The sequence below is a fragment of the Poecile atricapillus genome, chromosome 2, assembly GCF_030490865.1.
Source record: "Poecile atricapillus isolate bPoeAtr1 chromosome 2, bPoeAtr1.hap1, whole genome shotgun sequence".
Taxonomy (NCBI): domain Eukaryota; kingdom Metazoa; phylum Chordata; class Aves; order Passeriformes; family Paridae; genus Poecile; species Poecile atricapillus.
In genome coordinates this window covers 100,997,869-101,016,139 of record NC_081250.1, presented here as the reverse complement: position 1 = coordinate 101,016,139, position 18,271 = coordinate 100,997,869, and the positions used below count along the sequence as shown (strand labels likewise).

Below are 18,271 nucleotides of genomic sequence, written 5' to 3'. Positions count from 1 at the left end.
CTCTGGTGTTTGTGAATGCTTCCATTTCTTGCTGTTTTTGTATTCCTTCTCTGGTACAGAAGACTTTTTTAAAAATGTGGGAACTTTATGCATGTTTTTCAAAACAAAAAACATTTAGAACATGTTATTTGTGTATCAAAGACCACTTTAATTTGTACCCTTTGAATTTTGGCAACATATATAAAGAGTATTAGCCACGAGCTCTTTATGGAGTTGGTGACTTCAATGTGCTGTCCTTTTTTCTTTTTTTTTAGTCTTTTTTGAAATCAGTTAGTATGGTCTTTAATTTTTTTCTTTTTGTATACTGCATTTACATGTGAAACCTTCTCAAAATTAGACATGCCTTCAAGACACTTGTGAGTGAAGAATGATGTTGGATCAGCTTGTTAAAGAAACAAAACCATTCCTGTGTATACTGCAGCAAAATAATTTGAAGTGTTTGATTGCTTAAGATTTTTCCAACTTGCTGTATAAATATTTAAATTTTATAATTGTGGTTGACTAATAAACTTGTTCTGAAAGGTCTGTATTTGTATGCTTATCCTTTGTAATAAGCTTTTTTCTTTTTAAATAGGTTCCTGCTGAAGGTGTTTTTTTGATTCAGGTGTCCACTCTCCTATTCTTGATGTGCAGCTACATATTCCTGGTCTGTGCCACAGGGTCTGCTTTGACTTTTCCCATGGGTGTGCTGAAGGTCTGGAGACTGCTAGAGCTGATGGGTTTCACATCATCTCTCAATTCTTTTCCAGTGATTGGATTAAATTATGACATTCTGAAGAAAGAGTGCTGGCTTGAAGGATGTCAAATGTCTTTTCTGATGTGTCAGCACAGGAACATCACTGCTGTGGATTAGTGTGTTGGCACTGACTCAGACTGGTGCAAGACAGGCAGGAAGATAATGCTGGACAAAGAGTGGATGGTATTGCCCAGGAGTAGCATTACTGCGCACAGTGGGATTGCTGAGTTTGTTGGGCAGATCATGGGGGGAGGAAGGAAAAAGGAGTGCTTTGTGCAGCAGAAACCTGAAGTGAAAAGTATATTTCAATGTGCTTCAGAATGGACTTACCCTGTTTCCTAGTGGACTAGACCATTAGCATGAGGTAAGGGGGAGGGCAACTTGTATTTTTCCAAAGTGACGAGTTCCTGTGTGTTTTACTTGTGTTGTGAAAACTTTGTTTGCTCAGATCCACCACATTTGTTTCTTTATTTCTTTCTGAGGATCCAAGTTTTAATTTAAAACCCCATGAGGTACATTGGTGTTAGAATGTGCTTGCTGAACTTGTGTGGAGGAAGGTTGCTGGTACTTTCTAGCCAACAGGAACAGTAGTGTGGAAGAAAAAAAAAGCTTTATACCTTTGCCAGAAAAACACTAAACCATGCCAACTTTGTATGGTAAACAAAAATGTTACATGATTAAAAGATAATGCTTAAATAGCAGGTAGAAAGTAACTATTCCTCAGAGGGAGAATGAATAATTTAAAAAAACAAACAAAAACCTACAAAACTATTACACTGGGATACATTCCTAAACCAGAACAAACTGTTTCTGAGTATGCAAGCAACAGAAGATATTCGCAGATAATCCAGTTACAGTAATGACAATTTTTTGCAGCTTCTAGTAGTGCATTGTTAATAGTTTATTCAGCATGGTCACCTTATTTTCCTCTGTGATGAGCATGTGATGAACATTCAATATCCTAATTCCAGTCAGACTTCTTACTAATGGAAACATGCTGTAAGTTTCAGTGCAAACAAGTCGTGTTGGAACACAGGGGTCGAGTACTTCAACCTCAGCAGATGAAATCAGGCTGGTTTTGTGGCTGATTCCTGCCTTGCCCTCTGCCTGCTATATTGTATTGACCTCTCTCCAAACCAGGACCCTTCACATCCCTGACTTTCCACCTCTGCTTCCTCAAACTCATGCTTCCCTCTATTGCCCTGACTCTAGCATGTGAACTGTACTTCTGTGCAGGGTCTGGACCCTTGGACATAGGCAGCAGAACTCTAGGAGGGAAGATGATAGAAGGGCTTTGAAAGGGATAGTTACAGCAGGTACTCAAAATATTTTAAATTTATCCAGCACTTTTCAAGGCTTTGCTCCTTTTTCTTCTTCTGAAAGAATGCCCACAACAGCTCTTCTAGTGCTTCTATTCCTGGAGCACATCTCAGTTTGAACTGCTAGGATTAGAAGTTTTTGGGTGTTGTAGGAGCCATGAGATGGCTTTGGTAGTTTTCTTTGGTTTTGTGTGTGTGTGGTTGGTGTCTGTGGTGGTTTTGCTTTTGTTGTTGTTTGGTTTTGTTTTGAATATATGTGAAACAGTATGAATTCCTGATTACAACAACCGTGGATTTTCACTGTCATGGATTTTGGCGCTCTCCATACCAGGAACACAACTGTAGAAATGCATCATGAAAACGCGTTTGGAAGGCACCTGCTCACGTCCTCTACTTAAAAAAAAAAAAGTGACATGTATGCTTCAGCACGGAAATGAAGTTTTCCAAGTTCTGTACATAAACTAGAACAGAAGGAGTTCCACCTCAACATGAGAAAGAACTTCTTTATGCTGAGCATGACAGAGCACTGTGACAGGCTGCCCAGGGAGGTCGTGGAATCTCCCTCTCTGGACATTTATGCCCCAACCGGAGTGAGTCCTGCCTTGGCGTGGGGGTGGCACTGGACCATCTCCAGAGGTTCCTTCCAACCCTAAAGATTCTGTTTCTCAGCCTCACCTGACTGATTCAAATGGCAAAAACGGGACAGAAAACAAAGCGGGGATAGAATCAACGTCACATGAGTTAATCCGAATTAAGTTTTTTTTGTTTTGGTTTGGGTTTCTTTTTTTTTCATTCTTAGGTAGGACGGGGGTCAGCGGCCCTGTCCCTGGAAGACACCGAGCTACTCTCTAGTAGAGGAATCCAAGCCTGGCCGGCCTGAAGCAAAAACCTAAGACAAAACACACCGATGCCATCACCTCCTTCTCCACACCGCTCTCGTTCCCTCGGGAAACGCCCGCCCTCCGTTCCCGCCTAACGGCCGCCGGGGGCGGGGCTGGACGGTGCCGCGCGCGCACCGCCCAATCAGCGTCCCCGCCGCCCCGCCCCCAAACCTTCTCCCCCCCCGCCTCCCACCGCGGCCCGTGCCCGCCAATCGCCGGCTCCGCTTGGGGCGCTGCCATTGGCTGCGCGGGCGGGATCGCCGAAGTTTGGGTGGCGCGGGCGGCGCCGCCGCGCACGCGCCCCTGGCCGCGCCGGGGGCGGGTCGGTCGCGCGGCCGTTTCCGTTGCGCGCCAGGGGAGCGAGCGGTGCCCGCCCGGCCGCTGGGGGGCGCTGCGGCGGCGGCGCGGATCCCGAGTTTTGGCGGTCGGTCCGTCTGTCCGCCAGCGCTCCTGCTGCTCCTGGGACCCTCGGAAAGGGCAGAGCTCGTTTCCCCCTCCTGTTTGGGCGAAAAGGCGGTCGCCGGCTTCCAGCCTCTTCCCCGTCGCCGAACTGCGCGGCGGAGCGTGGCCGGTGAGCAGTCGGAGCCTTCCCGCCGCGGCCCGTGGTCACAAGGAGTTGGTGTCGCCCCAGGTGCTCCCTGAGGGGCCGCGGAGGGAGGAAGGCGGGCTCGGACTGCCTCGGTGCGGGTGGCTTTACAGGCTAAATATAGGCTGGCACGTCTCGCAGCGGCGCTTCTGCGACTCGCAGGAGCACCGCTCTTTTTAGGCGCTCCAAGAGGGCTGTGAAAGCGCGTCCCCCAAAAGTCTTGGTGGGAGAGCTGGGGAATGGCTCTTGAGCGCTCTTGCGGTAAAGCGGGGTGATTGCCCAGGAGTACTGGCAGTGATGTGCGACTGAAGCGCATTGCCTTGTGCAAATGTGAAGCTGTTTGTATGCTGCTTGCAGATGCTGCCCGACCGGGGCTGATGGTGTTGCCGGGCCGAGTGCTGTTCCAGGCAGCGGGTGCAGGATGATGGAAGACTTCAGGAATATCGCCGACGAGACGTTCCCGAGCTACTTGGGCCATTCCTTGAACAGCAGCGCGAGTGTCGTCTTTGAGAATGTCACCGTCTCCTCCAACCCGGGGTTACCTGTGGCGGCCTCCACTGTTGCCAGGAGCCAAGCGGGCGGTGACAACAGGTGGGAGTCTCAGTAAGTGCCACTCAGTAGTACAAGAAAACAGCTGAAGCGTTTAACTCTGGACAGCAAAAATTAATTTCACAGATTACTTGGTCCGTGATAAAACTATTTACCAATCAGTGTCTCAGTAATCAGCAAAGATAGGATTGTCTGTATTACCAGTGTAAAATTTGCATTTAATTTGTAACTAGTACAATACTTAACATTTATAAAAAATGCCCTTCAAAAGTAATTTAATTTTTAGACTGTAACGGCCAAGTCTCTTTTTGCTCATCTCTTCAGCTGACTTACACTCCTGTTTGAAGTTGTGTAAAAAATAATATATTTTTTACATGTGTGTTCTCTGTTAACTGTTCTCTGACGTTACCTGAATCTGGCTCCTTTCAGAAAGTGTGAGAGTTACTGTTATGTATAAGAATTAAAACTTGCTCAGCAAGGAGTAGAGCAAAGAGTAGCAATCTGAAGCCTTTGCACTTAACTGCTGTCCTGTTACTTAACAAGTAAGACGAGACTTTAATACCCTGTCTTTCCAGAAGTGTGTGTTCCAGAAGGACATCACTAGCCACTAAAATCTGTAATGTGGTATTTCTCTAAAGAGCTACAGAAGACTGGAGAGGAGCATTCAGGATATATATGTGTATCTGTAGAGACAGATTAGCTAAAATATTGAAGTAATTTAACTTACAGGAAATAAGTAGTCATTAATATGAGTCCCACCCCCCAGTTCTTTGGAAAACAGGAGCAGTGCATATTAGAAAGACTGATGTGTGTTTTTTCACCCCACATTTACAGGCTTCCTGATGATTGTGCATCCTATCTGGAAGGGAAACATTCACCTCTATCAGCATCTCCTCTCAGCAGTCAGTCACATCCTGAGCCAGTGGAGAGATTTGCCCTCAGCTTTCGTGATGACATGTAAGTGAGGTAGTTAAAATATAATTCTGCCCTAAAATGCAGATACCAGTAAGTTAGTATGTAGATTTATATGTACTGTATGGCTAATTATGAGCTACTTCAGAGTTGGAAACAGGAGCTTTTACTACTGGCTTGCAGTAACTGGAGACCTCAGCTGTGCATTGGCCTGTTAGCTTACAGTGTTTGGCAGCCTGGGCAGTTTTTCCTACAAAAACAGCTCCTCCATGTTTTGTGAAGAGGGATAGTGCTAGGCCAGGTGCAAGCACCCTCTGCAGTGATTGATGCCACTTAGCCTGTGCAGCCCTACACGAGTAGCATTTTGCTGTTTGACTAATTGGACTTCATGTATGTGACAGGAATGAATCTTCAGAAGGGATGTTTTCTAGACTGTGAGGTTTTGTTTTGTTGTCACACTAATAAAAAATGTCCTAAGCATGATTATTTAACTGACTTACCTGAATGTGGGCTGTATTTACCTAGGTTGCTTTACATAATCTAGAATTGAGCTGATGTTTCTGGTTCATGTTGTGTGTGAATAGCATTTTGCACTGATATAAATATGTTTTGAGTAAGTATCAAGCAGTTTGCATACAGAAAGGAGCAACAGTTTCTATTAAATTTGCCTTCCTTGTAGCTTCAGTGATTGGTATTTCTTAGGAAATAATTAGTGTTAGTGACTTGAGAAAGCATTGCTGAGTGGTGGAAGTGTTGGAAGCTGTTGCATAGGTTATTCTAACCAAGGCCAGATGTGCTCCTGTTGTGAAAGAAGGCACTGTGTGCATTTCTCACTGATAAAATTGCACTCTAGGCAGTATGTCCCTATCAAAATGAAGAATATAAGATTTGTGAGGGAGTCAGAGTCTTGATTGTACTCAAGTAAGAAAACAAAACACAGAACATGGAATAGTTGTGTTTTTGACTTTCAAATGTTACTTTCATTTATTCATTTAAAATATTGAAGCAAAAGCATGAAATTTTGGCATCTGGTATGATTAGTTTATAAGCCTGCATGGATGTTCTGTAAACCAGAAGTGAAGAATAACTTTCCTGCATAATTACAAAAGCTGTTGTTTAACTACATACAATTTCAGTAACTTGTGCTCTTTATAATTTGGTCCCTTATTAAATGTAACAAAAGACTTTGTGATATTGTGGACTTGGTGAAATCTTGTCTAGTGTTTGGCTTGTCTCAAATGGATCATGGAACTTGGCCAGAGTAGACCCTTTTATCCTTATACTTTTCCCTCTTTTTATGGAAATGAAAGAGAGGAACAAATAGGTAGAGAGGCATATTTTGCATGAAATTTCACTATTTGTTTCACAGTTTAGATTGTGAAACTGAAGTACTTATAATTTTCTAATGTATTCTTTTATTATAAAATGACAAGTCTCTAGAATCTATCCTATATTGAGAACAACTGACTGAGACAAAGAAATTAGAGAATTTGTCAAATCTTTATCATGAGAGATGATGATCTATGTAGCTTACTGATTTTTAATTGAAATAATTCTCTTTCCAGGGAAATTACTACGCAGATTGAAGAGCCTCAGCCGCCTTGTGTTAATTTGAAAGAATCCCACTCAATATATGGAGAGCAAGCTCAGAGTGTCATTGAGCATTCAAATTGCAGTCAAGGTACCTTACGTGAAGTTTTGCCACTTGAGCGATTGGAAGGTATTAGATTTTGAGAAAAATTGTGTGCTTATTGTCACTGTAATTAGTTTTTTATGCTACGGATGTTTTCTTTTGACCCTTTCACTGTTTTATGGCAGATTATAAATGGGTTTTTAAAAGAAATCTCTTGGATTTGAGCAAACTGAAAGTAGAGAGAGCTTGTGGTTGACATGTTCTTGGACTTTTCCTCAAAGTACAAAGCTATACAGCAATTTGGTGAAAGTAATGTTTGCTATATACTACCATAAATAGAATGCCAGTAGAAATCTGACTTAGTTCAAGGGACTTTGTGGAAGAAGTGTGTGTAGCTTGTTCTCTACCCTTCTGTTTCAGTAAGTGTAAGGCTGCAAGGTTATGCTTTAACTAGTATCTCTTCTCTTGCCCTATTCCAGCCTGTAATAGAGGTCTTTAATTGCTGCTGTAGGTGTTGGAAGCATACACTCCTTGTGAAGTTATACATGAAAAAATAGCTTTGAATACTTGCTGTGAAAATGTACTTTTTCTGAAGTCTGAGTAGGGTAGTGGAAGCAAAAGAATATTCCCAAACTTATTTTAATAGCATGGCTGCTGATATTAAGATTGCCTGGGGTTTTTACTAATACCAGTTCTGTGAATAAATTCTACTTGTCCCTTCAAATTCAGTAAATACAGTTAGTAAATATATACTTTTAGACTTTTCCAATCTTTGAGTATTTGTATTGGTTTTTGTGAAGTATTAATAATTTTGACAGATAATATGTTGAATTGGAAGGTACTCTAATATAAATAGAGCTTTATAAAAAACCACTTTTAACAGGGAAGTGTTGGCTTCAGTCATTTGTTACTGTAGCCTTGAGGAAGTGGCAGTAACTGGCAACAAAATGGTGATACTTTGGAAAGCTGAGAAAGCTGAGACTGCCCAGTGTTTGGACTTGATAGTGGCCAGTCAGATTTAGTTACTTGATTTTAGCTTGGAAATTGTTGTTTAGAAATTGCCTTTTATTCACACCTATTACTGAAGAATTACAAACCTTTTTTGCTAAAATCTGTGTGTGCAAGTCTAAACTGTTCTCTGTCATGTGGGACTTTGCAAGTGAGTTATGTGTGGCTATAACACACAGACAAGTGGAAGCTCCCTAAAATGATCCAAAACAAAAATTGGTCCAGTAGGTGAAATGCATCAGTGAAACAGAACACTTGCTTCTCCTAATGCTAGTACAAATTGTGACTCCTTACTTTCTTGTGCTGCCTTGTGGAAATCCTTGAGCAGTAAATACATTTCATAATTTTTAGAGTTCTAGCCCTGATGAAGCTCTGCCTTTTTAAGAAGCTCCTTTGGATCATTGTCATAAGAACATGCAAGTTTTAGTGTTGTGGTAATCTGTATGTTTGGGTTATTTCTATGGTGTACACCAAGACCTTCCACAGGCCCAGTTTAACCTTGGAGAATAGTCAGCACTTGTTATGTTCTCATGTTATATTAATAAAATACTACTTACACGACTTTCTTATGTTTCAGATTTGCCAACTGGAATGTGTTTTCTCCCAGACATTAAGAGCAAGGTAAAAGCTTTTCCAAATACAGTGAAATGAAAGGTTTTCTGATATTAACCTTTTAATAGACTTAATTCTGTCAGAGGAGGAGGAAGGGAATGGAACTGTGTTTATTGTCTTGTGTATACCTTAAGTTTATAAAGGTGCTGGCATGACTCACTTTGCCTTCATTTTGCACTTAATTAGTACTGTTTGAGCATGACTATCCAATGTTCCTCAGCTGTGAAAAATGTTGTTTGCTCCTAGCCTCTGCTGTCTTGTAATTCTTTGTCTGTGTAAGGACCTTGCATTTTATCCCAGTTGTAGTCTTAGTGAAGCATCTTATGAGGAATTTTTTGTAGTGCTTTTGGAAATTGAAGCAGACAATCCAGAGCTAGCAAATAGCTGCTGTTATTGACAGGTAGGGTTATACTTCACCCGTTTTTATCTACTGTGTTAGAGATGGTAACAGTTTTGGGCACAGAGATACAATGCAGACAGGAATGGGAGTTGTCCTGTTCCTTGTAGAAAACATGCATCAAGCTACAGCCAAATGCTGTCCAATACATACTCCTTAATGTGTCAGCTAGTATTTTGATTTAGTTTTCTGTCATTTGATTTTTGTAGGGGCCACAGTGGTCAGTGAGTTGGAGCTGAATGCTTGCAGGCTGTCTTCTGAAAACCATAATTCATTTTCCTTTCAAATTCTTTACTCTCTGAACTTGGACTTTTTTTTTGCTGTGTGTCAAAGATGATCTGTTCACTACAAAGAATGTGAAACTAAATCCATACCAGACATTACATCATGCTGTTTTTAAAAATTATTCAGCTATAGAAAAGATAGAGTATTTGCTGTTAGCTAGATTCAGCTGAAATATTACTTTTTGAGTAATTCAGTGTGCTCATTTGGAGAAGTTTTCAACAAAGGGTGGATCTGTGTGCACAATTTCTGAAGATGCTCTGTTTTAACAGCATGGGAAACTATTGAGAGATATCTTTGTTCATTTAAGTTGGGATTGCAGCTCAATGAATAATGTAGGACAGTTTTTTCAAGTCTAAACTCTTTAATGCAACGTTTCAGCTCTTTATTTTGAGATCTCTTAAGTTTGGTATCCTTCAGATGCATTTTTGCTCTTCCACTTTTATGATTCCTGCGTTTCTTGCATGCATCCATTCTAGAAGTTAGTAGGCAAAGTCCATTGGAACTAGAGTATTTCCTGGGATAATTAAAAATGTGTGTGCGGAGTTTTGCAATATTATTAACCTCATTAATTGTTTTTTATTAACTGAATTCATACAATAGTTAGTAATTTCTAGAAACATTTCTTTATGGGTGCTTTTCACAGGTTGGTCCATCTGAACCTTCTGAAAAGCTGATAGATGGTGCTATCTCAAGTGTTCATCTTAGCAATAGCCTTTCAAGTTTTTTGGAGAATGAAAAACTCTCATCTCTTCTAAGCTCGGATGAAGATTCCACTGGTAGGTGTCTTTATAGCTCTTGGTAGCTGTGTCTATAATTCTGAATCTGTTATTGCATACTTGAGTAGAAAGATTTTGTTTTACTCAAGTATTTAATATTGGATTGTGCTTGATAAAAAAGTAGTGTAACAATAGTAAATTGTTCTTTGGAGAACTGACTATTTCTAAATTGTAACAGGAGTAGGCATCTATGGAATTTGTCAGACAAGATTGCAATTGGAATTTTAATCTAAAATATTAAATAACAGTTCTCAGTTACTGTGAATCAAAGATATAGGTGGCAGCATGGGCATTGATTTAATAAAGTGGTAACTCTACCTACATTTTCAGTATGGGTTAGTACATATAAAATTCTGTGGTGAAGAGCACACCCATGCAGTTAAAAAGGACCTTTACTTGAGTTTGAATTCAGCTCTCTTTAGATGCTGCATGTGGGGGATGGCACCCAAGTTGGAAGTCCAGTTTACCTGCAGGCATAAAAGTGAGAGCATGAGTTCTGTATTACCAAGAGTTTTGAACTTTCTGTGCCCTTCCAGTGGCTGCTGCAGAAGGACAAACATGCTCTTCATTAATGCAGCTAACTTTGCCCATGACATGAAGGATGACAGGGCATGTTCTTCGATGTACCAGTGAGGAAGGCAGAGGGATCAGTAGGTTTACTGTTGTGAGATGAAGTACTCTTGCAATAAAGTAGGGCTACTGCATTTCTCCCATGGCATCTACATGTCTTGACTGTCTTTTGAAGTTGTTTTGTTCTTTCTTGTTGCATAACTTCACTTGAGAGTTAAGCATATAAGAATTATGTTAATAGTTTGCTGACTCTAAATAAGTGTGGTTTTTTTTCCCCTCAAGAGGATAGTTACTTTTAATTGCCCTTTGAGAAGTTGGTAGCTGGTAGCTGGAAATACTTGCCTATTCAGGGTTCCAGTACTGGTGAAGCTAACTGGTCTTTTTATTTTTATCATGCAATTCAGTATTCAGTGTAAATTATGGAATTGTTCTGATAGTATGTCAGGTGATATAAATTGTCTGTTAAAAGTGAAAAGAATATTTTCTTCTCTTTTCATAGATGATGATATTCATGATGAAGAATTCTTTGATAACCAATTAGAAGCGTATTTTGAGCAGCTGTTACAACCAGAAATGGTGACAAGAGACACCAACCTGCAGAAACTCTCAGAATGCTGTGCAGCATTGAAGCTTTCTGAAAATGTCTTACTACAAGTAGGTTTAAAGTTCAAAGCTCAGTATGCCCAATGGCTCTTAAACATGTTAAACTTTCAGTGATTATATTTGTTGGTATTCTTAAACAGAGATAGTTTTAACTTTTTTTGGTTTCATTTTTTTGTTTCTATAGCTTTTAAAGCAACATGCTGTAATTTCTTTTTCATCATATGAATTTATAAATAATCTTTTTAATCACCTTTTTTTTCCCATCTTGGATACCCATGTCCAAGGTGTTATTAAGTGTATAGCAACACAGAGACTTGTCTTTCCAGGAGAATCAATAATTCTCTTAAATAATTGGTAAATGTGTGGAAGTTAAATGTAGGGCAGCAACAGGCTGGCTTGTGGTTTGCCTTTGAGCAACAGTTAGCTCCATTCCAAAGAGGTTGCCAGGGATTAAGTGCATTTCCATTTTCTTGGCTTTGCAACAGTCGATGTGATCCGGGCAGTCGCATGCTTGACCAGAGTGGAAAAGTGTGATTGATTTAAACAGTTAAACTACAGCTTCTGAAATTTCAGCTATTTCCCAACTGACATCAGAGTTTCCAAGCTGTGTGGGAAGTGATGTTAACCCTGTACAAATTGTCTGGACTGGCTGCAATTTGTTATAGCAGTGCATGAAGGAAGGGATAAGTGGTTTTAAGAAAGAGAATAACAGAGCTCTGTCCTCAGGGCTTCTCTGTGCAAGATGTCCCTGCTTCAGTGCCTTGTAGATAAGACAGTAGGGTAGGTAAAAAGGGCTCTGAGTATGATTTGGAGCCCTCATCCAACAATGTGTCGGCCAGAAGGGAAAGAGGAGTGACGCAGTACCCATGTTAAAGGAAATGAGAGGATGTGGTAAGAATAAGAAGAGATCTTCCCATCTTCTTGCTGAGTATGCCCTTGCAGGCACATCCATGGATTGGCATAGGAACTATTGTCCCTGGTGGTGGAGGCTAGCTGGAGGTGCTGGCCATGGCAATGTCATAGGAGTGAACAAGTATCATTAATCTCTTTTCTACTAGAGAATTTTTTAAAATTCTAAAAGGCCCTGTAGTGTTATTTTTTTTTCCCTTCTGTATATCTATTCTAGTGGAACCTAAATATTTTATGTTTTTTATTTAAAGGAGAACTTTGAGGGTTCTGCCAGCTATGGGGCTGTGACTGGAATAGACTCTGGAAATGCTAGTGACGAAGATTCACAAAATGAAAGGATAACTGGAAGTCCTGTGCAAAGAGAAATGCTGCCCAGAGCAGCACAGCAAATGGTATGAAATTTCCATTTAAATTCCTATTATTCATGTGAGTAAGAGTGTAGAAAATGATGGCAATGTGTTAGAAAACTTGTTAGATTTTTAGCTAAGCACCCAACCTTCCTTTACAAAAAGTTAATACCACTTTGGTTTTAGGCCTATTTTTCAAACATAGCTTGGACTATTTTGTATCTAGAACTTTTAATGCATGCAGTTAATAACTGTGCTTCTGACACTTTTCAAATGATTATTGTTTTCAAAGAATTCCATGACTGCTGGGGATGTGCTGGATTCCCACACAGCTGCTGAGCTGCCATTAGATTCCCTGTATCTCCAGTGCATGGACAGCCATAAAGCTGATGTCTCTGATGTCTGTCCAAACCAAGAAGTAGAGTCCTCTGTCTGTCAGGCTGCTGCTTCTGACAGAGAAGTGCTACACACAGCAAGAGGATTTTTGGGACATGACGCCAGTCCTGAAGTTCTCAGGGCAGATGCAACTCAATGTAAAGTTGGTCTTCCTGATACTTACCTGTCTCCAGCTGGGGAGAGCTGTGAGAACTTAAGTTTAGCTACAACAGACAAAGGTAGGATGCTTTACATACAACCTATCTTTACTTTAAACTTGTCTATGCAATTGTGACTATAGTCTGTTGCATGGAAAAAGAAATAAAATTGTGAGCTAGACATTTTTATTTAGCTGTAGGAGTTGGTAGTAAAAACCAATGTAGCATGCACTAATTCTCACTTGCTTTTGTTTTCAGATACAGTAATTGTGGTATGTTGCACTTAAGTGTTACTTATTTGCTGATGAAATGAATTTAAGTTTGCAGCAGCTTTTGACATATCCTTTTTTATTTTATTCCATAGTGTAACATTTGATGTATCTTTTAGGTGATCTACCACACAGCATTGTCTATCAAAATGAGGAGGGCAAATGGGTGACAGATCTTGCATATTATACTGCATTTGATGAAGAACAAGATTTAAATATGTCTGAAGATGATAAAAGAAATGAGGAGTTCATTACTGGTTGTATGTAATCATCTTTTTTTAGTTAACTCTTGTTGTCTGTAATAATGTTAAGTAAACTTTCTTCCTTTTTATTTTCATTCCAACAAATTAGTATTTGGTGTTGCAAAGCCTCTAGGTTTTAGATACTATAAATTATTTGAAAGCTGATGCTGATGGTAGTCTGTAGTGATATTATATCACTATTTATAGTTCATAGCTTCTTTCTGTGTTTCCTACTGTTCCCATGAAGAGTGTTTTAAAACAAAACAAAAGCATTCTAACATTTGCCATTGCTACCTATTGTATGAGTTAAAGCAATTCCTCTCATTTCCACAGTTTTTCCTTTGGACTTTAAAGATTGTTACCATTTCTTGCAAGCAAAGGAGAAGAAGAGTAATTTTGAGTTGCATGGTGCTTATAAGAGAGGAAATAGTTATCAATGCGGAAAAATCAAATGGAATGTGAATACAGTGTCAAAATCCGAGAGACTTGAAAGTGTTGAATTGGCTAGCTGCTGATTTTTTTTGTGAAGTCCCTTGGGAGAGTCTTGGTGCTGAAAAATGCTACTGGTACTGAAAAATGTCGGAGCATATTGAGGGACTTTGGGACTCTCATCTTTCCTTGAATTCCAGGCTTTTTGAACCTCTGTTTACTTAAAAAGTTGTTTATTATCCTTAAACTCTGTCAGACTGATCTTCATGAGAGTCTGTGTATTTGTCATACAGGCTTGGATAAAGCACGTGTAGTGCCATAGACAAATTGATTCCTTAGCACCAAAATGTCATTTGCTCATCTGTTTCGTAAGAGATTCAAGCAATGTATGCAGCAGCATTTCTCCTAATCTCTTCTAGTTTCTAAAGCGGACAAGTAGATAGGCTAATTGTATTCTCAAGATGTCCATGATCCACTCAAGGTTCTTCTTTCTTTCCAAGTGAATCCTGTCTAACACTGTTAATTTTTAGTGAGTGATCAAACAGGCTTGACTGGTGAAATAATGTTTTTCAACACTGTACTGATTTTCAGATGGTTCAAGTAAATTCGGGAGACGCTTTCCAATCTACTATGTCAGTAACGTAGAACTCTTTGATGATTTTTCAAAATGTATTATATTTCGGATACCTTTAATCTTAAACTTGAGTTGTTGAGTGATTAGAATATTTGACTGTTGTAAATTTTTCCAAGGCTACTTAGGTTTTCCACCTGATAGATTTTTAAACACTTCTGCTTTCAAGTCAGTGGGCTTTCCTCTTTGCATGGTAAATGATAACACACTGACAGATTAACCATGTAATCATACAACCATGTGGTTGGCATTTTCCTGGCTGCTAGTCTGCTTGTCTGTCTGCAGTGGTGTTTGACAGCTGAAGAAACTTTATTTGTGAGAACAGAAAGGACATGTTACATCTGATTCTTTGGAGTCTCATTTATGACATTTCCTCAACAAACTGTGCACACAGTGTGTTCTTGTATGGAATAGTGTAGGAGTGCTCACTTGACAGTGTTGGGTGCTTCAGAAAGTCTCTGGAGAATGTAGGGCTCATGTAGAAGATAAAGAGCTGCTAGTGACTGAGAGTTCAACTGGATATAACAGTGTGTCATTGATAGTGCCGGGGTGCCTTTAGGAGATGAGCTTGGATTGCTCAATCAAGAGTTATTCCAACTTTGTTTCTTTCCTCAGAGTATGTATTATGGGAAATATGACTTCTCATGAGTAATTTTATGGACAGTGGCACTCACAAGTTTGTATCCATTCTTCGCTTTTGCCCTGTGCCCTCTATGCCTAGGGATGCTCTGTGTAGAAGGCCGTGTATTTTTTAAGTTTTGGTGAGCTTAAGGATATGATAACATTGCAATCATATTGGTGGTAGAGTAATTCTTGATCAGTTTTTCACAACTTTTGGTGAAGGGATGCTTAAGTGTTAGTTTTTCTGTAGATAGTAATTGTGAAAATACTACAGGCATTTGAGTTCAAAAGTAAGATTGAGTTATTTGGCCTGTTAATTAGCATGGGTTTTTCATGAACTGGTACAAGCCAGTATCTTTCTTTTGCTCCAATTCAAAGGTACCACCTTGATGGAACAAATTTTCAGCCCCAAATATAGTAAAGGTTTGATCCAAGTTAGCCATATGATGCTTGGTTCTAGCTAGTATGGATATCATAACCTGTAAAAAGTTATAGTTTAGCTTGGGGCTAAGGCTGTTAGAAACTTTCTTTATTCAGCACATAGTAAATTAGCTAAATGCTGATTTTACTTTAGCTTCTAAAGGTCTGGCAAGTACTCCTTTCTAATTTCATATAGCTTTTCTCACCGAAATGGGATTGAATAACTCCAAGAGTGTCCCAGACTGTCTCAGGTCTAGAATTATATGTGCAATAACTTTCCATCAAATTGAGTTTAATGATGACAAATAGGAATGACGGTGCTTAGTAACTTTTGCCTTATTTTAATAAATGTTCTCTTTGGTTTTAAGCTGAAGCAGCAGCTATGATTGCACAAGACCAGGAAGAATTTGAGAAAGCACACAGGCTTCTGCAGGTAACTAATGACCTCAATGTAAACAAAATAGTTTTCTAATTTATTTACAAGTTGCAACTTCTGAAATCTCTTTGTCTGCAGGCAGGAAAGGTTGGCAGTCCCAATGCATCTGAATTAGCAAATACTTCATGGAAATCTGTTAATAGCTTCATTCTGCCAGGAACATCTGATCTTCATAAAGACGCCAGCTATTTACGTTTGTCTTTGGGGGAGTTCTTTGGTCAAAGATCCGAAGCTCTTGGATGTCTTGGTGGAGGCAGTGGTGTGAAACGGGTATGTGTCTAAATGTTAATATTGAGAAACAAGGAAATGATAAGACAAGCAACAACTAGCACTAGTTTTGTTATTTTGTAATCAGTTCTTTCTCAGATCTAATTTTCTTAGTTGATTTAGGAAGGCAATTCTCTGTGTGTTACAGGTGTGGTTTGACTGGTTTCCTACTGGAATTTCTGATGTGGAATGCTGGCTGGTGTTATTGTTGAATGTTGATCATTGCCTTTTGGTCAGGGACTAATTATGTGTAGGATTAGAGGGAGAGAAGTACACCATATACGGGAGGCATGTTGAAGGTCCCAGCAAATGATCCACACAGTTGAGTGAAATGCTGCTCAGACAAGAGTATTTGAACAGTGAGGGCATCTCTGAATGACTATTGATAGTTGATGTGCTATTTGGGCAATGCCCAACTTCAGTAAAAGTGTAATCATCTAAATTTTGACTTATTGACATCTGTATTCTTCTTGTATCTGTTGGATACCTGTCACTTCCCTCTTCTGCTGTTGGTAGACAGGATCTCATCTGTGTTTCAGACCAAATAAAAAGGTGGGGAAGTGTGTACGATGGGAAGAAGTCACACATGCTTGTGTAATTCACTTGTGTCATGAGGGACTGTTGGATTTGGCAGAGTTAGAGTCTGGTCTAAGCATTCCAAGGCTTAGTGGCAGACCATGCCTCCAAGCAGAGATAATGTGAGCCTATGTACTTTATTTATTTATTTTGAAAAACTGTTCCTTCAGTTGGGATAGTTTTCTTTGTAGCAGTGCTGTGTTTTGGATTTAGTATGAGAATTATGTTGATAACACACTGATGTTTTTGTTGTTGCTAAGTAGTGCTTACCCTAAATCAAGGACTTTCCAGTGTCTTATGCTCTGCCAGTGAAGCAGGTGCACAAGAAGCTCAGAGGGAGCGGGGCCAGGGTAGCTGACCCCAACTGACTAAATGGATATTCTGGATCATAGAACATCCTGCTCAGTCTGTAAACTGGGGGGAGTTGGCTGGCAGCCATGGATCACTGTTCAGGGACAGGCTGGGGATTGGTCTGTGGCCAGTGAGCAATTGTGTTGTGCACCGCTTGTTTCTCCCTCTTTTATTCCCCTCTCCTTCCTTTTCATTACCAGTATTCTATCTTGTGTCAGTTATTAAACTTTTTATCTCAACCCATAAGGTTTACATGTTCTTTCCAATTCTTTCTGTTGGGAGGAGTTGGGATATGAACAAGCAGCTGTGTCACTAGCTGGGGTTCAGCCATGCCAGTAGTTAGTTTATTTTATGTGTGCATGGGAAATGCAGTGTATGTGTTTAGATTAGGCATTTGCAATGCTAGGAGGCACACATAATTTCTTAGTGGTATGAGAGATATACCCAGCAAGCACTGCAGGCCGAAACTGCTTTGCAAGTGCATTGAACCTCTTTGTTAATTACTAAATTTACTCATGCTGTATTCTGGGATATTTTTTTATAGCCATCTTTTGGTTACTATATTACGTCCCCGAAGAAAAGGCAGCCTGTTTCTTTGCTAACGCGATCTGATTCATCAGGAGGTGACACCAGCCAAGAGATATCACAGTTGTCTGAGGAGGTGTTTTCAGGTAGTTATGGAACAGCTCTTTTTTTCTATAGGGCATTAAGGGAGCATGTGTATTACAAGAATGCAGGTTTTTAGACAACTTCCTTATTGTAAATTAATTTTTTGTTGTTGTTGTTAGATGACTTAGAAGCACAAACAAGAAAACATGCAAATTTTACCAACTCTGAAGGTTCAGGGCATATGGTGGATACTGCTGCTGAAATACATGAAAATATTAATACACAAGCTGCTACCAAAAGTAAAGCAAAGGTATTTCTCTCGTATTTTTCTTTAAAGTGCAACTATGAACTGAAACAAAATTCAAATTGCTCCAATTATTATTGTTTCTTTAAATACAGCTGAATTTCGACTTTCGTATCAGCTCACTGCTTTTTATATTGATCATTTGAATCCTAGTAGGTGCTCGTGTTTCTTAGGATAGTTTCATTAGAATGGCATGATCCTGTAGTAAGTCAGGTGTTACTATTACCATCTCATTTTCCTTTTTCTTCCAGCTTCACTTTTGGAATTACTCAGTCTGTCAGCCCATGGTTTTTCAGAGACTCATAGGCTGTTGATGTTCTGTGATCAAGTTTCTGAATTTCAGCTATGTCTTCACCGTCTATTGTTTTGATGAAACAACTTACCTTTAGCATTGGAGTAAAATCTTTTAGTTGATAGAATTTGAGGATTTGAATGTGGTGCAAGTCTGAAAAAAGTGTCT

At 39.8% G+C, this 18,271-nt stretch overlaps 1 protein-coding gene across 2 annotated transcripts in view; it reads left to right on the top strand.

The window, feature by feature from the left end:
• Positions 1-3,380: 3,380 nt before the first annotated feature.
• The window catches only part of CEP192 (centrosomal protein 192), a 58,004-nt gene continuing 43,113 nt past the window's right edge, over positions 3,381-18,271 (top strand). The window contains exons 1-14 of one of the 2 annotated variants that reach the window (XM_058833380.1): positions 3,381-3,507; positions 3,880-4,113; positions 4,906-5,028; positions 6,549-6,703; positions 8,202-8,245; positions 9,562-9,694; positions 10,764-10,918; positions 12,028-12,168; positions 12,416-12,737; positions 13,045-13,185; positions 15,637-15,701; positions 15,783-15,974; positions 17,443-17,569; positions 17,687-17,817. In XM_058833380.1, the coding sequence (XP_058689363.1) occupies positions 3,944-4,113; positions 4,906-5,028; positions 6,549-6,703; positions 8,202-8,245; positions 9,562-9,694; positions 10,764-10,918; positions 12,028-12,168; positions 12,416-12,737; positions 13,045-13,185; positions 15,637-15,701; positions 15,783-15,974; positions 17,443-17,569; positions 17,687-17,817 (1,899 nt within the window). In that variant the 5' untranslated portion in view covers positions 3,381-3,507; positions 3,880-3,943. Of the gene's footprint in view, positions 3,508-3,879; positions 4,126-4,905; positions 5,029-6,548; positions 6,704-8,201; positions 8,246-9,561; positions 9,695-10,763; positions 10,919-12,027; positions 12,169-12,415; positions 12,738-13,044; positions 13,186-15,636; positions 15,702-15,782; positions 15,975-17,442; positions 17,570-17,686; positions 17,818-18,271 lie in introns of both variants that reach the window. The other variant, XM_058833379.1, reaches the window with a different exon arrangement.